The sequence below is a fragment of the Macaca thibetana genome, chromosome 11, assembly GCF_024542745.1.
Source record: "Macaca thibetana thibetana isolate TM-01 chromosome 11, ASM2454274v1, whole genome shotgun sequence".
NCBI classification, from domain to species: Eukaryota; Metazoa; Chordata; class Mammalia; order Primates; family Cercopithecidae; genus Macaca; species Macaca thibetana.
In genome coordinates, this window is record NC_065588.1 from 64,857,707 (window position 1) to 64,882,825 (window position 25,119).

General features: G+C 37.7%; 1 protein-coding gene and 1 pseudogene across 3 annotated transcripts in view; both read left to right on the plus strand.

Moving 5' to 3' along the window:
* The window catches only part of NUP107 (nucleoporin 107), a 56,258-nt gene that overhangs the window by 16,980 nt on the left and 14,159 nt on the right, over positions 1–25,119 (plus strand). For all 3 annotated transcript variants that reach the window (XM_050748588.1, XM_050748589.1, XM_050748590.1), the window contains 12 exons: positions 5,779–5,850; positions 6,542–6,630; positions 9,325–9,403; positions 11,240–11,353; positions 15,292–15,382; positions 15,529–15,605; positions 17,053–17,112; positions 17,784–17,929; positions 18,047–18,095; positions 21,651–21,720; positions 22,419–22,537; positions 23,265–23,303. In XM_050748588.1, coding sequence (XP_050604545.1) covers positions 5,779–5,850; positions 6,542–6,630; positions 9,325–9,403; positions 11,240–11,353; positions 15,292–15,382; positions 15,529–15,605; positions 17,053–17,112; positions 17,784–17,929; positions 18,047–18,095; positions 21,651–21,720; positions 22,419–22,537; positions 23,265–23,303 — 1,005 coding nt within the window. The remainder of the gene's footprint in view (positions 1–5,778; positions 5,851–6,541; positions 6,631–9,324; positions 9,404–11,239; positions 11,354–15,291; positions 15,383–15,528; positions 15,606–17,052; positions 17,113–17,783; positions 17,930–18,046; positions 18,096–21,650; positions 21,721–22,418; positions 22,538–23,264; positions 23,304–25,119) is intronic.
* LOC126930984 (keratin, type II cytoskeletal 8-like) lies at positions 4–5,771 on the plus strand (annotated as a pseudogene).

Below are 25,119 nucleotides of genomic sequence, written 5' to 3' on the forward strand. Positions count from 1 at the left end.
AGTTTTATATTAATTTTTTCCTTTATAAATACATAAAAATTAAAATGCTACTAATAGGATTTTTTTTTTTTTGAGATGGAGTTTCGCTCTTGTTGCCCAAGCTGGAGTGCAATGGTGCGATCTCGGCTCACTGCAACCTCCACCTCCCGGGTTCAAGTGATTCTCCTGCCTCAGCTTCCTGAGTAGCTGGGATTACAGGCGTGCCCCATCACACCCAGTTAATTTTTTGTATTTTTAATAGAAAATGGGGTTTCATCATGTTGGCCAAGCTGGTCTCAAACTCCTGACCTCAGGTGATCCACCCACCTCGGCCTCCCAAAGTGGTGGGATTACAGGCATGAGCCACTGTGCCCAGCCAGGATTTATTTTCAACCTTCCATGCTGAGTTTCTTCATTTTAAAGATTTTACAAGTAAATAAAAGGTTCAGTCTCATAAAATAATCAAATACTGATTTATATTAGAGAGTTAAAGGTAAAAGTCCCTTTTTATCCCACTGACTAATGTAACAGTTTTGGTATATATCCTACCAGACATTTTTCTATGCATCTTTATGGATACATACATATATACAAACATACACACACATATTTGTATACACACACGTATTTGTTTTTTAACATAATATGATTGATTTCATTTATACATTATACTGAGAGGTTTTTTTTTTTTTTTTTTTTTTGAAATGGAGTTTCACTTTCACCCAGACTGGAGTGATCATGCCTCACTATAACCTCCGCCTTCCGGGTTCAAGCAATTCTTGTGCCTCAGCTTCCCAAGTAGCTGGGACTACAGGCTTGTGCTACCACGCCTTGCTAATTTTTGTATTTTTAGTAGAGATGAGGTTTCACCATATTGACCAGGCTAGTCTCTATCTCCTGACCTCATGATCTGCCCCCTCAGCCTCCCACAGTGCTGGGATTACAGGTGTGAGCCACTGTACCCGGCTTATACTGAGAGTTTTAAAATTAATATTTGTTAGATTTTTTAAAATTCATCTAGGTTTTACCATATTTTTTCATACTATGTCAGAGTATAAATGTACTGTAATTTTTTGAGATATTCAGCTGCATATTTAGGTTGTTACTAGTATTCTTACTGTAGCCATTAATAATGCAGTAAATAGTTTGGTATAGAGGCACATGCCTGTGGTCCCAGCAACTTGTCAGGCTAAGCTCAGAGGATCACTTGAGCCCAGGAGTTCAAGGCTACAGTGAGCTATGATCACACCACTGCACTCTAGCCTGGGCAACAGAGTGAGATCCCATCTCTAAAAAAAAAAAAATGCAGTGAATGTTTTTCTTCATACATATGTATGTGTGTGAAAGTCTGGACAAGTAAACACCATCCTTTTGCCCTTAGGATTCAATGCTGTCTTCTACAGCCTCCAGGCCTGGGATCCTGAAAGGACCTTGGGTGGTAAAACTGGACTTGGCTGGATTGAGGGTTTGGGGAAGAAACATGCAAATAGCCTCAGATGATTTTTAAATGCAGCAAATAACGTTTCTGGATGAGACTTGTTTCCAAAATAACCAGCTATATCTGTTTTGAAAAAATATGTACACATATATGCCCGTTAAACCACCAAGACCAGATGCCTTTTTGGGGTTTAACTTCTTTATATTTTCTGATTTTTAAAAGTAATTTTTTTTTTTTAAGAGATACGATCTTGCTCTATTGCCCAGGCTGGAGTGCAGTGGCATGATCTCAGCTCACTCCAACCTCTGCCTCCTGGGTTCAAGCGATTCTCGTGCCTCAGCTTCCCTAGTAACTGGGATTACAGGCATGCATCACCACACCCAGCTAATTTTTGTACTTTTAGTAGAGACAGGGTTTTAACTATGTTGTCCAGGCGGTCTTGAACTCCTAGCTTCAAGTGATCCACCTGTCTTGGCCTACCAAAGTGCTGGGATTACAGACGTGAGCCACCATGCCTTGCCCAGAAGTAATTCATATTTGAAGCAAGTATATATAATTTAAAAAGATAATGTATATTTATAATAAATATTTTATGTGTATCTGTTAGACTGCTTTTTTTTTTCTTTTGTTTCTTTTTCTTTTTTGGGGGGTGGCCAGCACGGCGGGGACATGGTCTCACTTTGTCTCCCAGGCCAGAGTGCAGTGGCATGATCATAGTTCACTGCAGCCTCGAACTCTCGTGCTCAAGTGGGCCTCCTGCCTCAGCCTCCCAAGTAGCTAGGACTATAGGTGTGTACCACCATGCCTGGCTAATTTCTTTTTTATATTTTATAGAGATGGGGGGTCTTACTCTGTTGACCAGGCTGGTCTCAAACTCCAAGGCTACTTTTTCACTTAAAATATTTTTAATATCTTTCCAATCTTTTAATTTGTTTGTCCCACAAATACTTCATTCCAATAAAGTAACATGCACATCTAGGAAGACTGTCATATTTGGCTATTTATTGAGCTCACTTACTAGTTTTAATAGGTTTCCTCTGATTTTCCAGGCAATTCTGTTATCTACAGGTAGTGATGACTTTGACTATTTTTCCATACTTATTGCTAACTTAATTCTTTTCCTGGTTTTATTATGTTAGCTAGAATTTTCAAAGTAAAGTTGAATAATAATGAACTCTTACTCTTCATCTTCTGGATTTTAAAGGGAGTATCTCAATTTACAGTTAAGTATAGTCAGCCTTCCTTATATGTGGGTTCCACATCCATGAATTTAACCAACCACAGATCAAAAGTATTCTTTAAAAAAAAAAATAAAGAATCACCAGGAAGTGGCTTCTCTGCTCCTTCTTGAATCTCCGCCTGGCTCAGCCTGCCTGCCTTCACTCCTGCCCCCACCATGTCCATCAGGGTGACCCAGAAGTCCTACAAGCTGTCCACCTCTGGCCCCTGGGACTTCAGTAGCCGTTCCTACATGAGTGGGCCCGGTGCCCACATCAGCTCCTCAAGCTTCTCCCAAGTGGGCAGCAGCAGCTTCCGGGGTGGCCTGGGTAGAGGCTTTGGCAGGGCCAGCGGTATGGGAGGCATTACTGCCGTCACAGTCAACCGGAGCCTGTTGAGCCCCCTTAACCTGGAGGTGGACCCCAACATCCAAGCAGTGTGCACCCAGGTAAAGGAGCAGATCAAGACCCTCAACAACAAGTTTGCCTCCTTCATCAACAAGGTACAGTTCCTGGAGCAGCAGAACAAGATGCTGGAGACCAAGTGGGGGCCCCTGCAGCAGCAGCAGGTGGCTCGGAGCAACATGGACAACATGTTCGAGAGCTACATCAACAACCTTCTGCTGGCAGCTGGACACTCTGGGCCAAGAGAAGCTGAAGCTGGAGGTGGAGCTTGATAACATGCAGGGGCTGGTGGAGGACTTCAAGAACAAGTACGAGGATGAGATCAAAAAGTGTACAGAGATGGAGAATGAATTTTTCCTCATCAAGAAGGATGTGGATGAAGCTTACAAGAACACGGTAGAGCTGTAGTCTCGCCTGGAAGGGCTAATTGAAGAGATCAACTTTGTCAGGCTACTGTATGAAGAGATTAGGGAGCTGCAGTCCCAGATCTCGGACACATCTGTGGTGCTATCCATTGACTGGTGTCCGAGTCCTCTGACGTCCTGACCAAGTGAACAGCCGCGACAGCCTCTCCTAGCCTAACCCTTCTGCAGCTGCCCCAGAGAGGCTGCTGTGCAGAGGAGCACAGGGAACAGGAGACCCACCTGAGGCTCAGCCCTAGCCCTCTGCCCACCCATGGGGGGAGTTTACTGCCTGGGGTTACCCCCGTTGCCCATGCCTACAGCTATAAAACAATTCAATTTTTTTTTTTTCCAAAATAAAACCTCAGCTAGCTCTGCCAACTGTCAAAAAAAAAAAAAAAAAAAAGAGTCCAGGTATGGAGGCTCATGCCAGTAATCCCAACACTTTGGGAGGCCAATGTAGAAGGCTCACTTTAGCCTAGAGTTCAAGAGGAGCCTGGGCAAGATAGCAAGACCCTGTCTCTGCAAAAAGTGACGAACTTAGCTGGGCATGGTGGTGCACACCTAGTCCCAGCTACATGTGAGGCTGATATGGGAGGATCGCTTGTGCCTAAGAGGTCAAAAATGTAGTGAGCTGTAATTGTGCTACTGCACTCCAGCCTGGGTGACAGAGCGTGACCCTGTCTCAAAAAAAAGATCATTGGGTTTGTACTGAATATGTGCAGATGTTTTTAATCTTTATTCCATAAGTGATACAACAACTATTTACATATATAGCATTTACTTTATATTAGATATTAGATATACATAATCTAGAGATGATTTTGTTGTTGTTTTTGTTCATTATTTTTTTATCACAGCCAGGTCCAATAGAGATGATTTAAAATATACTACAGCATTTTGGCTGGATGAGGTGGCTCATGCCTGCAGTCCCAGCACTTTTGGAGGCCGAGGCGGGTAGATTGCTTGAGGCCAGTAGTTTGAGATCAGCCTGGCTAACATGGTAAAACCCATCTCTACTAAAAATACAAAAATTACCCAGATGTGGTGGCAGGCACCTGTAATCCCATCTTCTTGGGAGGCTGAGATATGAGAATCGCGTGAGCCCAGGAGGCAGAGGTTGCAATGAGTTGAGATCAGGCCCATTGCACTCCAGCCTGGGTGACAGAGTAAGACACTGTCTCAAAAAATAAATAATTAAATAAAATATACTACAATATTTTATATAAGGGACTTGAACATCCACAGATTTTGGTATCCACAAGGGGTCCTCCTGGAACCAATCCCCCATGGATACCAAGGGATGACTATATGTTTACTAGAGGTTTCAGTTAGTCTACTTCTAACTTACAAAGATATATATATTTTTTCACATCAAAATGACAAGGTAAAATTTATGAGGATATTTTTATGAAATATTCTGGTACCTGTTAAGAAGTCCATGTAGCTTTTCTCCTTTAACCCATGGATAAAATGGATTAATTAATTTGACCCATTCTTGAACTGCTCACAATATATTATCCTTTTAATATACTGCTTAGTATTACTTGCTAATATTGCATTAAATTGTCTTTTAAAGTTGGTTATAAGAGCCTTGAATTGCTCTTAGCTTTTATTATCAACTTCTGTATAGACTATAAAGAATGTTAAAGTTTTTAAATGTTTAGTTTCTAGCATGTGACATGGCTGTATTCAGCCCTTTATTACAGTTTTTTTTTTTGTTTTTTGGTTTTTTTTTTGAGATGGAGTCTCGCTCTGTCACCCAGGCTGGAGTGCAGTGGCGTGATCTCAGCTCACTGCAACCTCCGCCTCCTAGGTTCAAGTGATTCTCGTGCCTTAGCCTCCGAGTAGCTGGGATTACAGGCTTGCATCACCATGCCCAGCTAATTTTTGTATTTTCAGTAGAGATGGGGATTCACCATTTTGGCCAAACTGGTCTCGAACTCCTGACCTCAAGTGATCCGCCCACCTCAGCCTCCCAAAGTGCTGGGATTACAGGTGTGAACTACCATGCCTGGCCTATTAAAGTTTTTTGTTTGTTTTATTTTGTGTTTATTTTTCCCCAAAACACCATCTCTGGGAAAATGGAATTTTAAATTTCAAGTGTAAAGAATCAAAATACCGGGTAAGAGCAGCTACAATTGATGTAGCAGTTTGGAATTTATACAATAGATACTTTTCAATGATGAATATACAGATTTACTATGTGGTAAAATGTTTATGTATAAATGATTAACTGTACTTGTTTCTTACTGGCTTGTTATCTTTCTGTTAAAAAAATATTTCTTACAGCATCTTCTTTTTGTTCTGTTTATCCTTTAAATATTTTTCATAATAGCCTCTTAATGCCAGTGAAAAAACAGTTGTGGAAGCGTTATTTCAGAGGGATTCACTTGTTCGACAAAGTCAGGTATGACTAGAATGTTAAAATTTTTTTTATGAAACTTGGAGAAAAGGTTAATGACATACAAAGTACTGAAGTTTTTTTTTAACTTAAAACTTTTCTGAATTTTTTTCTACTTGATCTTTTTATTTGCAATTAAAAGGAATTAGAAACCTTATTCTTTGATTTTTAAGTAATAGCCCTAGTATTTTCAGGAATAGCCTGTTAAAAACGATTATTCCTGTAGAAAATTTTATTCTTTTGCCATAATATTTATTTATCTTAAAAAAGTAAAAATAGTGTTTGGAAAAATTGTTACTTGGAATTTTTAAAATCAGAAACTTCACGCCTGTAATCCCAGCACTTTGGGAGGCCGAGGTGGGTGGATCACGAGGTCAGGAGATCGAGACCATCCTGGCTAACATAGTGAAACCCTGTCTCTACTAAAAATACAAAAAAAACTAGCCGGGCTTGGTGGCGGACACCTGTAGTCCCAGCTGCTCGGGAGGCTGAGGCAGGAGAATGGCGTGAACCCAGAAGGCGGAGCTTGCAGTGAGCCTATATCATGCCACTGCACTCCAGCCTGGGCAACAGAGCAAGACTCTGTCTCAAAAAAAAAAAAAATCTGACACTGTTTGAATTAAGGGTAGTAATGCCACTACAAATAAAACACGAATAGATTTGGTAGTTAACACTATTTTTTTCTTTTCTTTCTTAGCTGGTGGTAGATTGGTTAGAGAGTATTGCTAAAGATGAAATTGGAGAATTTTCTGATAATATTGAGTTTTATGCAAAATCAGTATATTGGTAAGTTACCAAACTTTTATTCTTGAGGTCACTCAATGTTGATACTGTTCATTCATCTTTCAATAAGTATTACTCAGTTTTTACTTTGTTCAGTGTGAGCAAAACAAATAAAGTCTTCACCTTTATGGAATTTATAATTGTTTAAGAGAGTTAGATAGCTAATTTGCAAATATACAGTTGGCTCTCTGTATTTATGGGTTTCACATCCATGGATTGAACAAACCGCAGATCAGAAATAATTGGAATAAAACAAGCCGGGCGTGGTGGCTCACGCCTGTAATCCCAGCACTTTGGGAGGCTGAGGCAGGTGGATCACGAGGTCAGGAGATCAGGACCATCCTGGCTAACACGGTGAAACCCCGTCTCTACTAAAAATACAAAAAATTAGCCGGGGCGTGGTGGCAGGCGCCTGTAGTCCCAGCTACTTGGGAGGCTGAGGCAGGAGAATGGCATGAACCCGGGAGGCGGAGCTTGCAGTGAGCCGAGATCGCACCACTGCACTCCAGCCAAAAAAAAAAAAAAAAAGAATTAGAGTTAATGGATAGATAGGACAGGGAGTCCTACTTTAAATTGAAGAGGTGGCCAGAGAAGGCTTTTCTAAGTTAGTAAGAAACTTTTAAGAAATAAAGGCGGCAAGCCATGCAAAAATCTGGGGGATAACTAGTCTGAGCAGGAAAACAAACTGTAATGACCCAGAGAACATAAAGTGTTGGCAAAAAGAAGCCAGTGGGAACACAGCAAGGAAAAGAATGGTAGAAAACAAAATTGGAGGAAGCCAGATATAGGGCTTTTACAGGCAGGCCAGTGTGACTATTCTGGACTTTATTCTAAATGTGATGGAAAACCTTGAGAATAGAAGAATGACATGGTCCAATTTATGTTTTCAAACAATCACCTGCCTGCTTTTTTCTTAGTAAGATTATTGAACATATCAGAAGATGATCTTCTGTCAAGAAGATCACTTCTGTCCTGTTTTTAGCTACTTGTGTGGGTTTGTTTTGTTTTGTCTTGCTTTTGCTTACACTCTTCAGTACTTCTAAATTATTATAGACCCTTGAAGCTAGAAAGCTCCCCTAAGTTAAAGGGACAGTTTATTGTAAGACTTGCAAAAGATTTTTAAAAGGTCAGATTGCGGCTGGGCACGATGGCTCATGCCTGTAATCCTAGCACTTTGGGAGGCCGAGGCAGGTGGATCACCTGAGATCAGGAGTTCAAGAGCAGTCTGGCCAACATGTTAAACCACGTCTCTACTAAAAATACAAAAATTAGTTAGGCATGCTGGCAGGCACCTGTAAGCCCAGCTACTCAGGAGGCTGAGGTAGGAGAATCGTTTGAACCCGGTGGGTGGAGGTTGCAGTGAGCCAAGATCGCACCATTGCACTCCAGCCTGGGTAAAAAGAGCAAAACTCCATCTCAAAAAAAAAAGAGGTCAGATTGCCTTTGAATTCAGTAACGTGTGTGCAAAGTCTGTAAGTCAATTATATATTTTCTCTGCTTAACTAGGAAATTACTGCTGCTAAGCATTTGTTAAAAATTAAATCTTAAGTGGATGTGATTTATTTCTGAAAGGAAGTTTTCATTTTCAGAAAGTAAGTTTTTTGGGTTTTTTTGGTTGGTTTTTGTTTTTTTATTTAAAATGCCCTGTTGGGTTTTTATAATTTTTAATGAGTTAATCTCCTTTTTTTTTTGCTGATCAGTGGAACAGAACAGAGAACCCCAAAACAGATTCACACTGATATGGTCATTTGGTTTTCAACAAAGACATCAAAGCAATCCAGCAGGAAATGGAATGCCTTTTTTACAAACTGCAGAAAAATATTATCTATGAGAAAGAAGATTAACCTTGATGGCTCCCTCACTCCATACCCAACAATTAATTCAAGATGTGTCGTAGTCCTAAATGTAGAAGCTAAAAACCATAAGGCTTTTAAAGAAAAACATAGGAAGATATCCTAGTAACTTGAGAATAGATGTTTCTTAGCTCATAGAAAGCAATAATCAGGGAAAAAAATTGGTTTGACTTTATCAAAATTAAAAATGTATCATTAAAAAAACACCATTGGCCAGGCGTGGTAGCTCACACCTGTAATTCTAGCACTTTGGGAGGCCGAGGCAGAAGGATTACTTGAGGCCAGGAGTTCAAGACCAACCAGGGGAACATAGTGATACCCCCATCTCTACAAAAAAATTAAAATGTTAGGTGGGCATAGTGGTGCCTGTCTTTAGTCCCAGCTACTCAGGAGACTGAAATGGGAGGCTCACTCGATCCTGAGAGGTTGAGGCTGCAGTGAGCCGTGATTGTGCCACTGCACTTTAGCCTCGGCGACAGAGCAAGACCCTATCTCAAAAAAAAAAAAAACACACACCATTAAGAAAATAAATGGGAGCAAGCCATAGACTGGGATGTGTAGTTCATAAAGAACTATAACTCATATAATCCTAGTAAATCCTAGTAAAAAGGGCAAAAATTTGAACTGATACCTCACAAAACCAGATAGATGAATGGCCAGTAAGGACATGAAAAAGCCCTCAACGTCATTAGTCATCTGAGCTAAAATGTACTTCTGTATTAAGGATTTTTGCATGTTTTTTCTGGGATTGTAGTCTTTCTTCCTTTGACTTAATTTGGTTTTTTAAAAATAGACCTATTAAAATTACCCCTTTAAAAAATTTGGTACTTATTATTTCTTTCAGGGAAAATACTCTGCATACCTTAAAACAACGGCAGCTGACTTCTTACGTTGGAAGTGTTCGTCCGCTTGTCACTGAATTGGTAAATGTTCTTTGAAATGAAAGTTGCCTTCAGAGTTAACTGATTTTTTTTTCAGACTGAGAATTTTTTCTCGTGGATCTTTGTTTTGGTTTTCTAAAGGTTTGCACACACTAACATTTTACTGTAAAACGACTAAGTTGCATTGGAATCTGATGGAATACATTGAAACATGTCCGTGACCTTTGAATTGTAAATAATAAGTTGTGGAAAGTGTACTTAACTTGCCAGCATTAAAAACAAATTAATTTTGGTCTTATCTTAAGATTTGACTCTGCCTATGTAAGGTAGTGACTGACCTATGAAAGCTCTTTTATGTTGAAAGCAAGTGAAAAAAAAACTAAAGCCTTATTAGTTTGAGGTTAGAATGGTTATTATAGGATATGAGTAGTAGGAATAACAGTGGATTTGAAAAGAACTGAAGCTGAATTATTCTAGAAACAAAGGAATGAAGCTTTATGACAGGTAAGGCATGTGAAATGTTTATAGTGAAAAGTGAGAGAAATAAGTAACAATTGAAAAAAACTTCTAGAATTCTGTTTAGTAACAAAATGGTTTTGATGAAAATTGGGAAAAAGAAAAAGAAAATTGTTTGGAAACTACTCTTAACAGCTTAAAATTGATTGTAGCTAAATTACATTGTAGCAGGCAACAGCTGAAAATCATTTAATCTTACCAGCTGGAAAGTGGTGATTTCCTTTTGCCAGAAAGAGACCATGTTCCAAAATTGAATTATATGTTTGCAAAATATTTTTGAAAGTAGCCAACTGATCTATTATGTATTCCATTTTCTGAATTGATATTCATATTACCATATACTAAGTAACATGTGGAGTAAGGATTACTTCCTTTCTTGAGTCACATTGAAATTGTTTTCAATTGGAAATCCATCATGTAGATCACGTGTGCTCTTTGCTGCTAAAGTGAGAACAACATATTATCCTAAATGCTTAGAGGCACATGAAAAAAAGGTAGGTAGAAATAACTGTTTTGGGGGATTTGCACTTATTAGAAATCTGTTTAAATTTTTTTTATTAGGCATTGGTGTGTTTTATATGGCATTAATCCCAAAATAGGTCTTAATGGGCCCTCTTCCCACACGTTCTCAAAAAGTACCAGGTAAACACTTCATAGTCACAGAACAGAAGGTTTTTGCTTTGTGTTCATGTTCCATCTAGGTCTAATTCTGTTTAGACTTGACCATGTAGCTGCTATGACAGTGAAACTCAAGTCATCTTCTAGTGTAACCTGGGCTGGGATAGGCTTGTAGTAGTTCTGCCTTGCCTGACTGAGGCATGCCCTTTGTGGGCCAACTGAGTATGTTTTAAGTGGGGAAGCAGACAACTGTGTGGCTATTTGGAACACTTGTAATCTTGTGACAATTTCATTCCCTTTGTTACTTAACTAAATTGAAACTGAATTTGTTTCAGCCAGGCGCAGTGGTTCAGACCTATAGTCCCAGCACTTTGGGTGGCCGAGGTGGGCAGATCATGAGGTCAGGAGTTTGAGACCAACCTGGCCAACATGGTGAAACCCCGTCTATATAAAAAATACAAAAATTAGCTGGGCGTGGTGGCGTGCACCTATAATCCCAGCTACTCAGGAGGCTGAGGCAGGAGAATTGCTTGAATCTGGGTGGTGGAGGTTGTGGTGTGCTGAGATCATGCCACTGCACTCCAGCCTGGGTGACAGAATAAGACTCTGTCTCAGAAAAGAAAAAAGAAAAAATGAATTTATTTGTATATAAACTCAGGATAGGTTTATCATCTCTTGATGATGTGTAAAATGTATGTAAGTATAAAGGATTTATGGTTGATGATGACTTTTTTTTTCTTACAGGATCCTGATGCTCCCATAAGACAGAAAATGCCACTTGATGATCTGGATAGAGAAGATGAAGTTAGATTACTCAAATATCTCTTCACTCTAATCCGTGCTGGAATGACAGAAGAGGTCAGTCATGTATACCCTTCTTGTTTAATTTCAAAAAGTCATAGACTCTGAGTTGGAAGAGATTTTTGTGGCTGCCTAGTATGCCTTAATGTAGTAATTCCATTCGTGGTATTTCTAGATCTAACTTCCTGTTAGAATATTTCCGGTGATAAGGCACATGTAACTTGTGAAAACAATGTAATCTAGTTTGTACAACTCTAATTAATAGAAAATTATTTATAACAAGTCATACTTTTCTTCCCCATATTGCACTGCATACTCTTAAGTATATCCCCATTATGTATTTTTTTGTTCCGTTTGGGATTTTTGTTTTTGTTTTTGTTTTGTTTGAGACCGTGTATTGCCATGTTGCCCAGCCTCATCTCGAACTTCAGGCCTTAAGTGATCCTCCTGCCTTGACTTTAAAAAGTGTTGGGATTATAGGCATGAGACACTGCACCTGGCCCAATCTCCATTAATTTTTTTTCTTTTTCTTTCTTTCTTTCTTTTTTTTTTTTGAGATGGGATCTCACTGTCACCTAGACTGGAATGCAGTGACATAATCACGGCCCACTGCAGTCCTTACCTCCCAGGCTCAAGCCCTGCCTCAGCCTCCTGAGTAACTGGGACTACAGGTACATGCCACTATGCCCAACTAACTTTTTTATTTTTTGTAGAGATGGAGTCTCACTATGTTCGTCCAGGCTGATCATGAACACCTGGGCTCAAGTGATCTTCCTGCGTTGGCCTCCCAAAGTGCTGGGATTGCAGGCATGAGCCACTGCACCTGACCCAATCTTCATTATTTCTAATGCTGATTTTTCAGAGTTTAGAATAAACCTAACCCTAATTCTAGGTGATACTATTTAGGCACTTGAAGGCTACAGTGGCTCTCAAACTCCTTCCTTTTAACCTTACCTTTTAAAAATGTGTGTGATAGTTAATATCTTATATGTAGAATGATAAGTATCTAATTGGACAGTTTACCAGATGGCTCTTTAGGTGAGATAGTGTGATGTGTAGGAGTTTCAGGCTTCAGTATTATGTTGTACTTGGTTTACAGTACTTTTTGCAATGGTCTTTAGATAGATTCTATGTTAGTTCAAAGTGTTGTTTATTCTCTTCTATGTTATCAACCATAAGCATATATTAATTTCTTATGTAATTTCTTACAGTAATTTCTTACAGTAATAAATATTGGTTTATTAAGCATCATTCTTACTGTTTTTATTAAGAAAAGAAGTTGGCCAGGCTCAGTGACTCATGCCTGTAATTTCAGCATTTTTGGGAGACCAAGGCAGGAGGATCACTTGATGCCAGGAGTTTGAGACCAGCCTGGGCACCATAGCAAGACCCTGTCTCTATTATTACAATATTTTAAATTTAAAAAGTTGATACCATGTATTTGTTTATTCAGAAAATATATAAATCCCAGCCACTCTGCTAGACAGTGTGCAAGATGCTAGAAATTGCTATAGTAAACGAGGGATTTATTTTATTTATTTATTTTATTTATTTTTTTTTTTTGTAGAGACGGAGTCTTGCTCTGTCGCCCAGGCTGGAGTGCAGTGGCGTGATCTCGGCTCACTGCAACCTCCGCCTCCCGGGTTCAAGCAATTCTCCTGCCTCAGCCTCCCAAGTAACTTGGACTACAGGCACACGCCTCCACACCCGGCTAATTTTTTGCATTTTAGTAAAGACGGGTTTTCATGTGTTGCCCAGGCTGGTCTCGAACTCCTGAGCTCAGGCAATCTGCCTACCTCAGCCTCCCAAAGTGCTAAGATTACAGGCGTGAGCCACCGCACCTGGCCATGGGATTTATTTTAAAAAACAAAAATACAGTCATATTATTGAAGGCTCAAAAAACAGAAATTCTCAAGGTCTCACTAGCTTTATAAAAACCACAGATAGTGAGCTTTTTGTTTTTAATTATAGAGCTTTTTCTTTTGTCTTCCTTTTTAAGATAGTTGCAGTCATGGTATACATTCAAGTTTTTTCCCTCTTTTTAATAGTAATTTGAGATAAAATTTACATACCATATAATTCACCCATTTCAAGTGACACCATTCATTTTGTGAATTGTATAATATATATTGAATTATATAACAAAATTTGCCATTTTAATCATTTAAGTGTATCATTGTATAATGAATTATATAACAAAATTTGCCATTTTAATCATTTAAGTGTGCAGTTCAGTGGCATTCATTACATTAACAGTATTGGGAAACCATCACCACTGTCTGTTTCTAAAACTTTTTCGTCAACCCAAATACAAACTGTAACCATTATATGCAGTAACGCCTTATTCTCTTCTTCCCTCAGCCCCTGTAACCTTTAATCTACTTACTATCTCTATGATGTATAGGTGGAATCATACAATGTGCTTTTGTGACTATCTTATTTCACTTAGCATAATGTTTTCAATATTATATATTGAGTTTTTAATCCTGCCTTTTTAAGATACCCTATCAAAACATTTTTCCGTGTTAATTCCTACATAGCTCTCTTAGATTTTAAAGGCTGCAAGTTTAGAATGATGTTAGGGGTATGATATTCTTTAACTGGTTGTATTAATCAGGCTTTCTGGGTTCAAGTGATAGAAAGCCAACCTAAGTTACTTTATGCTTACAAGAGGAGAATTCATTGGCTCATGGAAGTGGTAAGTATAGAAGGTATAGCTGGCTTTCAGCAGGATCCAGGGACCACAAAGATATCACTAGGATACTATCTGTTTCCAAGACCCATAGCTCTACCCTACTCTCTGTGCCTTCATTCCCAGGAAGCTACTCCCCATGTTGTATCAGAGATGGATATGAGACGCTCCAAGCTTACATCCTCCTGCCAGCTAGCAATCTCAGTAAAAGGAGTATATTTTCTTTCCCAGTATCTCCAGCAAGAGTCCTGATGGTGAATCTTGCTATAGCTCACATCCCTAAACTTAGAGTTCTGGAATGGGATCAGGCCTATCCAAAACATAGGAGCTAAGAATGGGGAAAAGGTGATTCCCTAAAGGGATGATGGAACAACAAACATGTATTTACCTTACTGGTATATAAACACATTTACTAACTGACCTACTGGTCAAGTTGAACATGCAATATTATCAGGGGAGTAAATGAGCAGTAACAGCCTTGTCATTAGAGACTGTTTTTGTAGTAGTTTTTCATAAATCAGAGGTCATCAACCTCTTTAACCCCATTTGTTTCTAGCAGAATTAAATGCCAGTGGGTGCCGTGGGAACCTATTGTTAAGCCTAAAGTCAAATAGAAAAGGGATTTTTTAGAAATAAAAACAGGGCCAGGTATGGTGGCTCACACCTGTAATCCCAACACGTTGGGAGGTTGAGGTGGGGGGGATCCCTTCAGTCCAGAAGTTCGAGACCAGCCTGGGCAATATAATGAGACTCTGTCTCTGCAAAAAATTTTTAAAAAGAAAGAAAAATAAAGGCAGAAGCCACAGAAAGACATACATATGTTTTAAAAATAGAATACCATTATTTATTATTTATTTATTTATTTAATTTATTTTTTTTTTTTGAGACAGGGTCTCACTCTGTCACCCAGGCTGGAGTGCAGTGGCGCAATCTTGGCTCACTGCAACCTCTGCCTCCTGGGTTCAAGTGATGCTCCTGCCTCAGCCTCCCAAGTAGCTGGGATTACAGGTGCCTGCCACTACGCCGGGCTAGTTTTTCTATTTTCAGTAGAGACGGGGTTTCACCATGTTGGCCAGGCTGACCTGGAACTCCTGACCTCAGGTGATGCACTTGCCTTGGCCTCCCAAAGTGTTGGGATTACAGGCGTGAGCCACCGCACCCAGCCAGAATGCCATTATTAACTGCCTACATCCATCCCTTGTAACATTTGTTCCATAAGTTATCTAAACTTGTCATATATTGGTTATACTTTACTATAAAGTACCCTGGTTATTGTACTGACTGCTTTTTCTTGTTTCTTAAGGCACAACGACTCTGTAAACGCTGTGGTCAAGCATGGAGAGCTGCAACACTTGAAGGCTGGAAACTGTACCATGACCCTAATGTTAATGGAGGTATTTTAGTAGATTTTATATTGACAGTTGAGGACAAAGGCATTTCGCTCTAAATGCCAATCTTTGTGAACTATAGCTTCTCTTTTTAGAAAGGATTGTAATAAGGTTTCATTTTAAACCAGAAATTTTCTTTTACTGTTTTATAGGAACAGAATTAGAACCTGTTGAAGGGAATCCATATAGACGCATTTGGAAAATAAGTTGCTGGAGAATGGCAGAAGATGTAAGATAAATAAAATATTCAGTGATACTGTTTTTAACTCCAATTAATTGAAAGCCTATTCAGGGGCTATGAAACGTTGAAAGTAGTGTAAAACTGGTTTTCAAAGAACTTCCAATTAAATTGAGGAATAGGCTTAACAACTTATCAGAATTATTAAAACACTATGTACTAAGAATTAAGCATTGATATAAGGCAGAAATGTAAAGGAGGTACCAAATGAATTTAGAGAAAAAGTATTGGACTAAAGCTTAAAGCTGGCTTCCCTAAGGAAAGAATTGAATTGAACTTTTAAAACTTAGTAGGATTTGCGTTTTGGGGAATGAAAAACAAGAGGAAGGAATTCTAGGTAGGATACATAGATTGGGAAACTCAAAGTAAGGTAGGTCTACCAGGTTGGAGTAGAATGCTCATAAAGGAAATACTGTCAGTTCTGTTGTAACATGACACAGGTATTCAAAGTCACCACAATGTGCAGCATTGTACGAAAACCCCATAGGACTTAACAGGAAAATGGAGTTAAGAGAAAAATACTCAAAAACTTCATTAGTGATACGTAAAATAATAAAAAGTTAATAAAAATGGTAGCACAGTTTTACATCTGTCAAACAGTTTAAAAAATACATAAATACTACAATAAATATGGCACTTTACCTTGAAAAAGGCCCAAAGTTTGCTTGTGGAATTGGCTGTCAGGGTGGTAGAAGCTTTAGCGCAGATAGCAGAAGTGTTTTTGAGAAGATCAGCCTGGCAATGGAAAAATATACTTAAAATTAGATGGACAAAAGGCTGAGAAAGTAGTTAGGAGCCTGTCAGAATTATTTGGACACTAAGTCATAAGGGTCTGACCTAGGATAGTATTGATGGGAATGGAAAGGAAGGAAGAGACACTGGTTAGGAGCAGTGATTAGAAACAGAAGGCAGAGGTGGACTCAGTTATGCAGTAAGAGTCTCTGAAGTCTCTTGTTTGGATGATAAGAAAACTGGAAATACCAAAAGTAAAATGGGGAATTAGTTCTACATAGAAATTAGATGCAAACTAATGCATGCCTTGTTTTGATGTTGTACATAGGTCAGTATCAGAGAGTATCAGGTCAATATCAAAGAGTATCAGGTATTGAGAAACATTCTAGGAGAAAATAATATATAGGTTGTTTCTGGAATAAAATTTGATTTTAAATATTCAAAGCATCCACTAGAGTTGGATTTGCTTTCACCCGATATTTGGCATTTAAATGTTTTACTTTTTTTCTCCAGATCTCAGCATTGATTATTTCATCACACTGAAGTTCTTCCTTGTTATTACCCCACTAGATCTTTCACTAAAGTTTAAAAACTATCAGGTGAATAGGTTCAGTCTAGAAGAGATTGCAAGACTCCACATTATGAGGAAAATTGACATACTAAGAAAAACAGTATTTCAAATTTGTTTATGTTCATTGTGTTTTAGGAGCTTTTTAATAGATACGAGAGAGCAATTTATGCAGCTTTAAGTGGGAATCTTAAGCAGGTATGCAATCTGTTTTAATGTTTAAATTTTTTCTGTGGAATAAAACTAAATAGATAAAATATTCTAACAATTGTATATAACAAATATAAACTTAAGTGTATATACTTAAGTATGTATGTACATACTTAAGTGTAGCAATGATAGAGATAATCATGAATCAGATAGTGACTCGTTGTGCTTAATTTGATGTATCCCATAACATACATGGTGTTTTAATGAATGAAATCAGATTTCAGTTTTTAACTAAGAATTGTAAACTTAACTCCAACACACATTTATTGATGACTTAAAATACTCATAGCTGTATGCAGAAATGTGCCAGAAAGGCACAGTGAGTCCTTGGGTTGTCTTACATACGCATGTTTTTCTCACAACCCAATACTCCCTACATATTATAGCTATCTTTAGGGATACTACACTAATCAGTTGAAATGTCATATGAGCCTGGAAAACATGTTGTTGTTAACAGTATGAAAAAATCTGAACAGTTCAAACATCTTACAAGATGTAGTTGGCAGGGGAAAGCTTATTTGGCATAATTTTTTTTTAAATCCGCCATGTTTTATATCATTATAAAGTGATTTTATAGTCTGTATCATTGGATGTAATTGATTTTCCTTTCTTTTCTGTTGAATATGTCTATATGTTTCTGTTTTGTAATGGGGAAAAAGCTGCTTCCTGTCTGTGACACCTGGGAAGACACAGTTTGGGCCTACTTCCGGGTGATGGTGGACAGTCTGGTAGAACAGGAGATCCAGACATCAGTAGTAACTCTGGATGAAACTGAAGAACTCCCTAGAGAATATCTGGAAGCAAAGTGAGTTTGTTGGATTGTTTTGAGTCATGGTGATTTGTAGCATGCTCTTTGATGTTTCATTTTACAGCCCTTTTTCATATTATTAATATTATTCTTTTCCCGTTGTTTCTTTTGAAGCTGGACCTTAGAAAAGGTTTTTGAGGAACTTCAAGCTACAGATAAAAAGGTAAATGTTAATAGGAATATGTTAGACATCTGGAATAGGAAACAGTGTTATTCTGTTGGGCACTGTAGCTGAAAGGAAAAAGGTGGAACTTTCTCCCTTTTTCTCACCTATTAAAATAAGAATCATTCTTTGAAAGGAAGAAACTCAATTACATAAATGATACATCATTTTTAGTTTTTTGTTTAGGATTAATTTCATCTACATATATGCACATAAGCTATATTTATTCCTTTTTTAAAATTTAAAACACATTTTGAAAAATTATTAAGACTTTATTTTCCTAGATCTTAAAATCTAATTTTCTAAAAATTATATTCTTTTAAAAATGCTTAAACAACTATAGTAATATTGTATGTACTTGTAACAGTAAAATAATTTAAGAATGTATAAATAAAACCTTTATAGTACTATCTACCCCTTTATGGTTATTCCCCTGATATGATAAAACATACTGATATGTATCCTTCTATATTTCTCTCCATGATCTTACAACTATGTGTAAATAACGTAGATATTCCAATTTAGAATTTTGATTTTTGTGTTTTTCACATTGTACTACATATATTACTCTATAGCTTGATTTTTTTTTTTCATTTAATGATAATCTCCAAATTAGTTTATTCATTTTCACTTAACCTTATTCTTCTTAATAAATAATGTTCTTTAGAATAATGTATGATTTATTTCAATTATTCCCCTTTGGGTAATATTTAGGTTATTTCTAGTGCTGTAATGAACTTACGTGTGTGCATACTTAGCTACTAGTCCTTCTATTTCTTTGGGATAAGTTTCCTGAAAGCAGGGTTACCGGGTTAAGGAGTATAAATAAGTATATGCTTTATACATTGTATATACGTATATACAGTGTTTCTGAATGAATTCTCTGAAGACATCACGTTTGATACCTTAAAAATATATACAATAAAAATAAATAAAAAGGCCAGGTATGGTGGCTCATGTCTGTAATCCCAGCACTTGGGAGGCCAAGATGGGAGGATCACTTGAAGCCAGGAGTTTAGACCAGCCTGGGCAGCATAGCAAAACTTCGTCTCTAAAACAAAAATTAGCTGGGTATGGTGGTGAACCCACTTGTAGTCCCAGTTCCTCCAGAGGCTGAAGTGGGAGGATCATGGCTTCAGTGAGCTGTGATTGTACTACTGCCCAGGAGGTCATGGCTTCAGTGAGCCCTCATTGCACTACTGCACTTCAGCCTGGGCAACAGAGCAAGGTCCTGTCTCAAAGAAAAAAGAAAAATTAAATAGATAGGTGGGTAGGTAAGTAAAGAAACATTTTGAAATGGATGCCGCATGCCTGTAATCCCAGCTACTTGGGAGCCTGAGGCAGGAGAATTGCTTGAACCTAGGAAGTGGAGGTTGCAGTGAGCCAAGATCGCAACATTGCACTTCAGCCTGGGCAGCAAGAGCGAAACTCTGTCTCAAAAAAAAAAAAAAAGAAAGAAAAAGAAAATTGAAATGGAAAAATAATGTATTACCTAGTTGTGGCAGTTAATTCATACTTCCACAAGTAATTTATTGAATTATACATTCTCATCAGCCTTAAATGTCACACTTTTTATGTTTTGCCAGTCCATCAGAATAGGTGGGAAGTAATCTTGCTATTCTACTCACATTTTCTTGTCTGTTCATAAGGCCAAGCATGTTTCCTTATGTTTATTGACCATTTGCGAATTTTTTGTTCATATCTTTTAGCTATTTTTCTTTGGGATTTTATATTTTTCTTATTATTATATGAGAGCACTTGATATAGTAAGGAAATTAATGCTTTTTCTGTCAAGTGTTTATTACCAGTCTATTATTTTGGAGATTCTAGCTAATGAAATAAAATAAGAAAATTAAGGAACAGATATAAATACTAGAAAGGGAAGAACATTTACATATGATAAAAATATTAGTCTAGAAACTTAAAGCTCAGTAAGTTACTAGAATTAATAAGAGAATTTGTTAAAGTAGCTAGATACAAGACAAAGTTTTTTTTTTTAAGTCAGTCTTTCTTACTTGTTATAACTATTTAGAAAAGGATTTAGTACCCCCTCCCCAAAAGTTCCATTTAAACTAAAGAGATCTAGGAATAAAAAATTAATCCAGGGTTTCAAGCCCTTCATTTAAAAAACTATAGAATCTTACTGAAGGACATAAAATAAGACATAAATAAATAGATATATCATGTTCCTGGATGAGATCATTTAATATAAATGTTACTCATTCCAGAATTAGCATAAAAACCTAATGCTGTGGGGTATTACTTCTGGACAGAAAATTGTCAAGTAAAAGAATAATTGAGAATGGCAAGAGCGTTTTGAAAAAGAACAATAGGCTGGGTTTGGTGACTCACACCTCTAATCCCAGCAGTTTTGGAGGCTGAAGCAGGAGGATCACTTGAGCTCAGGAGTTCAAGACCAGCCTGGACAACATGACAAAACCCATCTCTACAAAAGAATTTTAAAAATTAGCCAGGTGTGGTGGCATGCTTCTGTAGTCCTAGCTTCTCAGGAGGCTGAGGTGGGAGGATCACCTGAACCCAGGGAGGTAGAGGCTCCAATGAGCCGTGATTGCACCACTGCACTCCAGCCTGGGCAACAGAGTGAGACTCTGTCTCAAAAACAAACAAACAAACAAAAAACCACACTCAAAAGGAAAAAAAATAGAGGGTACTTGCCTTACTCAATAATAAAACTTAATATGAAGATACAACAAAACAGTATAGAACTGACATGAAAATAAATAGATGAGTGGAACACAAAGTCCAAACTAGATCCAAGTATATATGACAACTTAACAGATGTCAGAGGTGACCTTTCATTTCAGAGGGAAAGGGGTGGTTTATTTAAATAAATGGTGCTGGCATAATTGGATTTCCATCCAAAGAAAACAAAGCTAGATCCTACCTCATGCCATGTAACTAAAATAAATTACAGGTAGAGCAAAGGTTTGAATGTAAAAATGAATAAATGCTGAAAGAAAATTTAGACAGCCAACTAAATAAAAATTGAAATATGTTTGACAACAAAAAATGAACTATATTCTTCAAAAAAATCAAGCTGCAAATAAGTTAGAAAAGGTTTTCTCTACTCTGTACCTGATCACTATTTTGTCTTTTTTCACCCTTGGTGCCATGTACAGAAGAGAATACTCAAAGAATGCTTTCAAGTACTGCTGCTCATGTTGAAAGAAATCTTAATAGTTTATTTTGCTTAGATCACATGAGTTCTTCCTTTCTGGTCCACTATGTGTAGTGCCAAGGTAAACAGGAATAAAATATAAGAACAAAAGTTTAATACCATTGAAAGATTAAATTGTTATAAGTCTCTACTTTCAAAGATGCTTTTCAGTTCTGGATTTGTAAGCTATGAGTATATTCCAAAGGCAGTATCCTTTCCATGTTTTATTTTGTTTTGATCTTTCTAAGGCCCTTCATTTCCAGCTTTTTCTTTCTATATGTTCCTTCAAAAGTTCTAACATTTTTAGTTTAACAATGAATATATACTACAGAATGACTACTAGAAGATTTATGGAAAATTAAAAACTTTTTTTTCAGAGAGTTCTGGAAGAGAATCAAGAACATTATCATATAGTTCAAAAGTTTCTTATCCTGGGAGACATTGATGGTAAGATATGGTTTTATTTTACTTTGTGTTTTTTTTGTTTTGTTTTATTTTTTTTGAGACAAAGTCTCACTCTGTCACCCAGACTGGAGTGCAGTAGCGCAATCTCAGCTTACTGCAACCTCTGTCTCTTGGGTTCACAAGATCCTCCAGTCTCAGCCTCCTGAATAGCCGGGGTTACAGGTATGCACTGCTATGCCTGGCTAATTTTTGTATTTTAGTAGAGATGGGGTTTCACCATGTTGGCCAGGCTGGTCTCCAACTCCTGACCTCAGGTGATCTGCCCGCCTTGGCCTCCCAAAGTGCTATATGTTATAGACATTGTATTACAGGCATGAGCGACTGCACCCAGCCAGTTTTATTTTACTCTTTATGAGTTCTTCATTGTCTTACAGTAATTTTTAAAATTTATCCAAACAATGCATATGACTTACCATATCTTTTAATCTTGCTAAATATTAACCTATTTGAATGCAACTATTTACTTTATGTCAGAGGTGACCTTTCATTTGGTTTTTATAAAATAAAGTTTGGATTGAACCCAGACTCTGTTTAAGAGGGTGTAGAGTTATATCATGGCTATTAATTATGAGACAGTGACTTTAAAGCACTATAGGAGTGAAGTAAATATTCTTGGTAATGTTTATTTTTTTCTTTTGATTTTATTCCTATCGTTGAATCTTCACTTTGATGGCTTGTAGGTTTGATGGATGAGTTTAGCAAATGGCTTTCCAAAAGCAGAAACAATCTACCTGGACACCTCCTTCGCTTTATGACTCACCTCATTTTGTTTTTCCGTACTCTGGGACTACAGACCAAGGTATATAAAAATGAACGATTTCTTCTCTGTAATGTTGATGCTATATACCTATTGTCAAGAAAACACTACTTTTTTGTTATTGTTTTCTAGAAATGGTGATAAGGAATCAAAAGTCTTATATAGTCTTGTATAGTCACTCAATGATAACTCACTGGGAGTGGCCCTTTAGGGTTCTAGTCTGTGGCCACAGAATGCTGTTGGCTAACTGGTTTTTAATAGATTCATAACTTTATCCTTGTCTGTACCAACTTTAAATCAACCAGCTAAGCTAACTAAACAAAGTGAGTGCTATGTGAGATTTTAAAACTTTGTTGGTTGTTGTTTTGTTGCTTTTTTTCTAAAAAGGAAGATAACATTTTGGTCAGAGTACATATAGAAAGTGAATGATAAAGTAGTTGAAAGCTTGGGCTTTGGAGTAAGAGTCCTGAGTTTATACCCTTATTCAGCAGCTTCGATCTGTGTAACTCTGGGTAAATAAAACTTCCCTTGTCTTATTTCATCCTCTGTAAAATGTGAACAATAATAGTAACTACCCAAAAAGAGTTATGATAAGGTTAAATCAGGCAGTAGATGAATTTTGGTAAGCACTTAGCTTGGTGTATACTTACTGCTCAGTGGTAAACATTACAATTATTGAATTATTTAATAGTGGAATTTGTATTAAAAATTCTATTACTCTTTCATATAAGCAGTTGTATTTATAATTATGTCTTTTTTTCCTACGAAGGAAGAAGTTTCTATTGAAGTTTTAAAGACATACATACAGGTAAACTTTGAGAACCTACAACCTGATTGTTTTTTACTATTTTAATGAAAACAAAACTCAGAATGATACTATTTTAATTCTCAATGGTAAGAAAGCATCAGAATCCATAAGTGATCTTTTAATTATCAGCACAGTTGACCTTTGAGCAATGCAGGGATTAGGAAAACAACCCACCTGCCCTGCACAATAAAAAATTCACTATAACTTTTGACTCCCCAAAAACTTAACTACTGATACCCTACTGCTGACCAGAAATCATACCAATAACATAAACACACAATTAACATTTTGTATATTACATGTATTATATACAGTCATCCCCTCAGTATACTTGGGGGATTGGCTCCAGGACCCCCATATATAACAAAATCTTTGTGTACTCATGTCCCACAGTTGGCCCTGCAGAACCTGCATATATGAAAAATCTGCCTTCCATATTTGCAGATTTCACATCCGGATAATACTGTATTTTCTAAGTTGAGTTGAAAAAAATTTGTGCATAAGTGGACCTGCACAGTTCAATCCCGTTTCAAAAGCTGAACTGTACTGTATTCTTACAATAATGTAAGCTAGAGAAAAGAAAACATTACTAAGAAAATCATAAGGGGCTCGGCGAGGTGGCTCATACCTGTAATCCCAACACTTTGGGAGGCAGAGGCGGGAGGATTGCTTGAGTCCAGAAGTTTGAGATCAGCTTGGGCAACATAGGGAGACCCCTCTCTCTACTACAAAAAATGTTTTAAAATTAGCCGGGCACAGTGGTTCATATCTGTAAACCCAGCTACTCGGGAGGCTGAGGCAGGAAGATTGAGTGAGCCTAGGAGTTGGAGCTTGCAGTGAGCTATGATCTCAACACTGCCCTCCAGCTGGGTGACAGAGTGAGAACATCTCAAAAAAAAAAAACCAATCAGGCTGGGCATGGTGGCTTGTGCCTGTAATCCCAGCACTTTGGGAATCTGAGGTGGTTGGATCACTTGAGCCTAGGAGTTCGAGACTAGCCTGGGCAACAGTGAAAACCTGTCTTTTTTTTTTTTTGAGAGGGAGTGTCGCACTGTCAACTGGGCTGGAGTGCAATGGCACGATCTTGGCTCACTGCAGCCTCCACCTGCCAGGTTCAAGTGGTTCTCCTGCCTCAGCCTCCTGAGTATCTAGGTGTCCACCACCATGCCTGGCTAATTGTATTTTTAGTAGAGATGGGGTTTCATTATGTTGGCCAGGCTGATCTTGAACGCCTGACCTCATGATCCACCCTCCTCGGTCTCCCAAAGTGCTGGGATTACAGGCATGAACCACCACACTTGGCCTGGACCTGTCTTTTTTTTTTTTTTTTTTTTTTTTTCTAAGTTAAAAAAAGAATAAATAATAAAAATCATAAGAGAAACTACATTTATAGTACTATACTGTACCTGTTAATACTGTAATTTTATGTTGTCTGTTTACAAGATGAATTGTCTGTTTGAAATGGACAACCACAGTTACAGACCTCAATCTACAGTATATCAAGCAATTCACCTTTTTCTTGTAATCTCATGACTTTTCTCTGCTTCTTGGGAGAACTTCCAGTATCAGTACTGGCACTTTGTATGGCTCCCATGGTGTTATTAAGGGTTTTTAGTATTGCACTCAAAAAATAGGAGACCTGGGAAAGATTACTTTTTATTGCAGTGTGCAACTGAAGAGACCAACTGCTCTTCAGAGATGATTAGCATCACACGGCATTTTAAATGGATACTCACAGCACTTGAACTCACCCCAGTAGTGGCAGGAAGTAGCTATAAAATTATTACAGTAGTATAGTACCTACTACAGTTAGTTT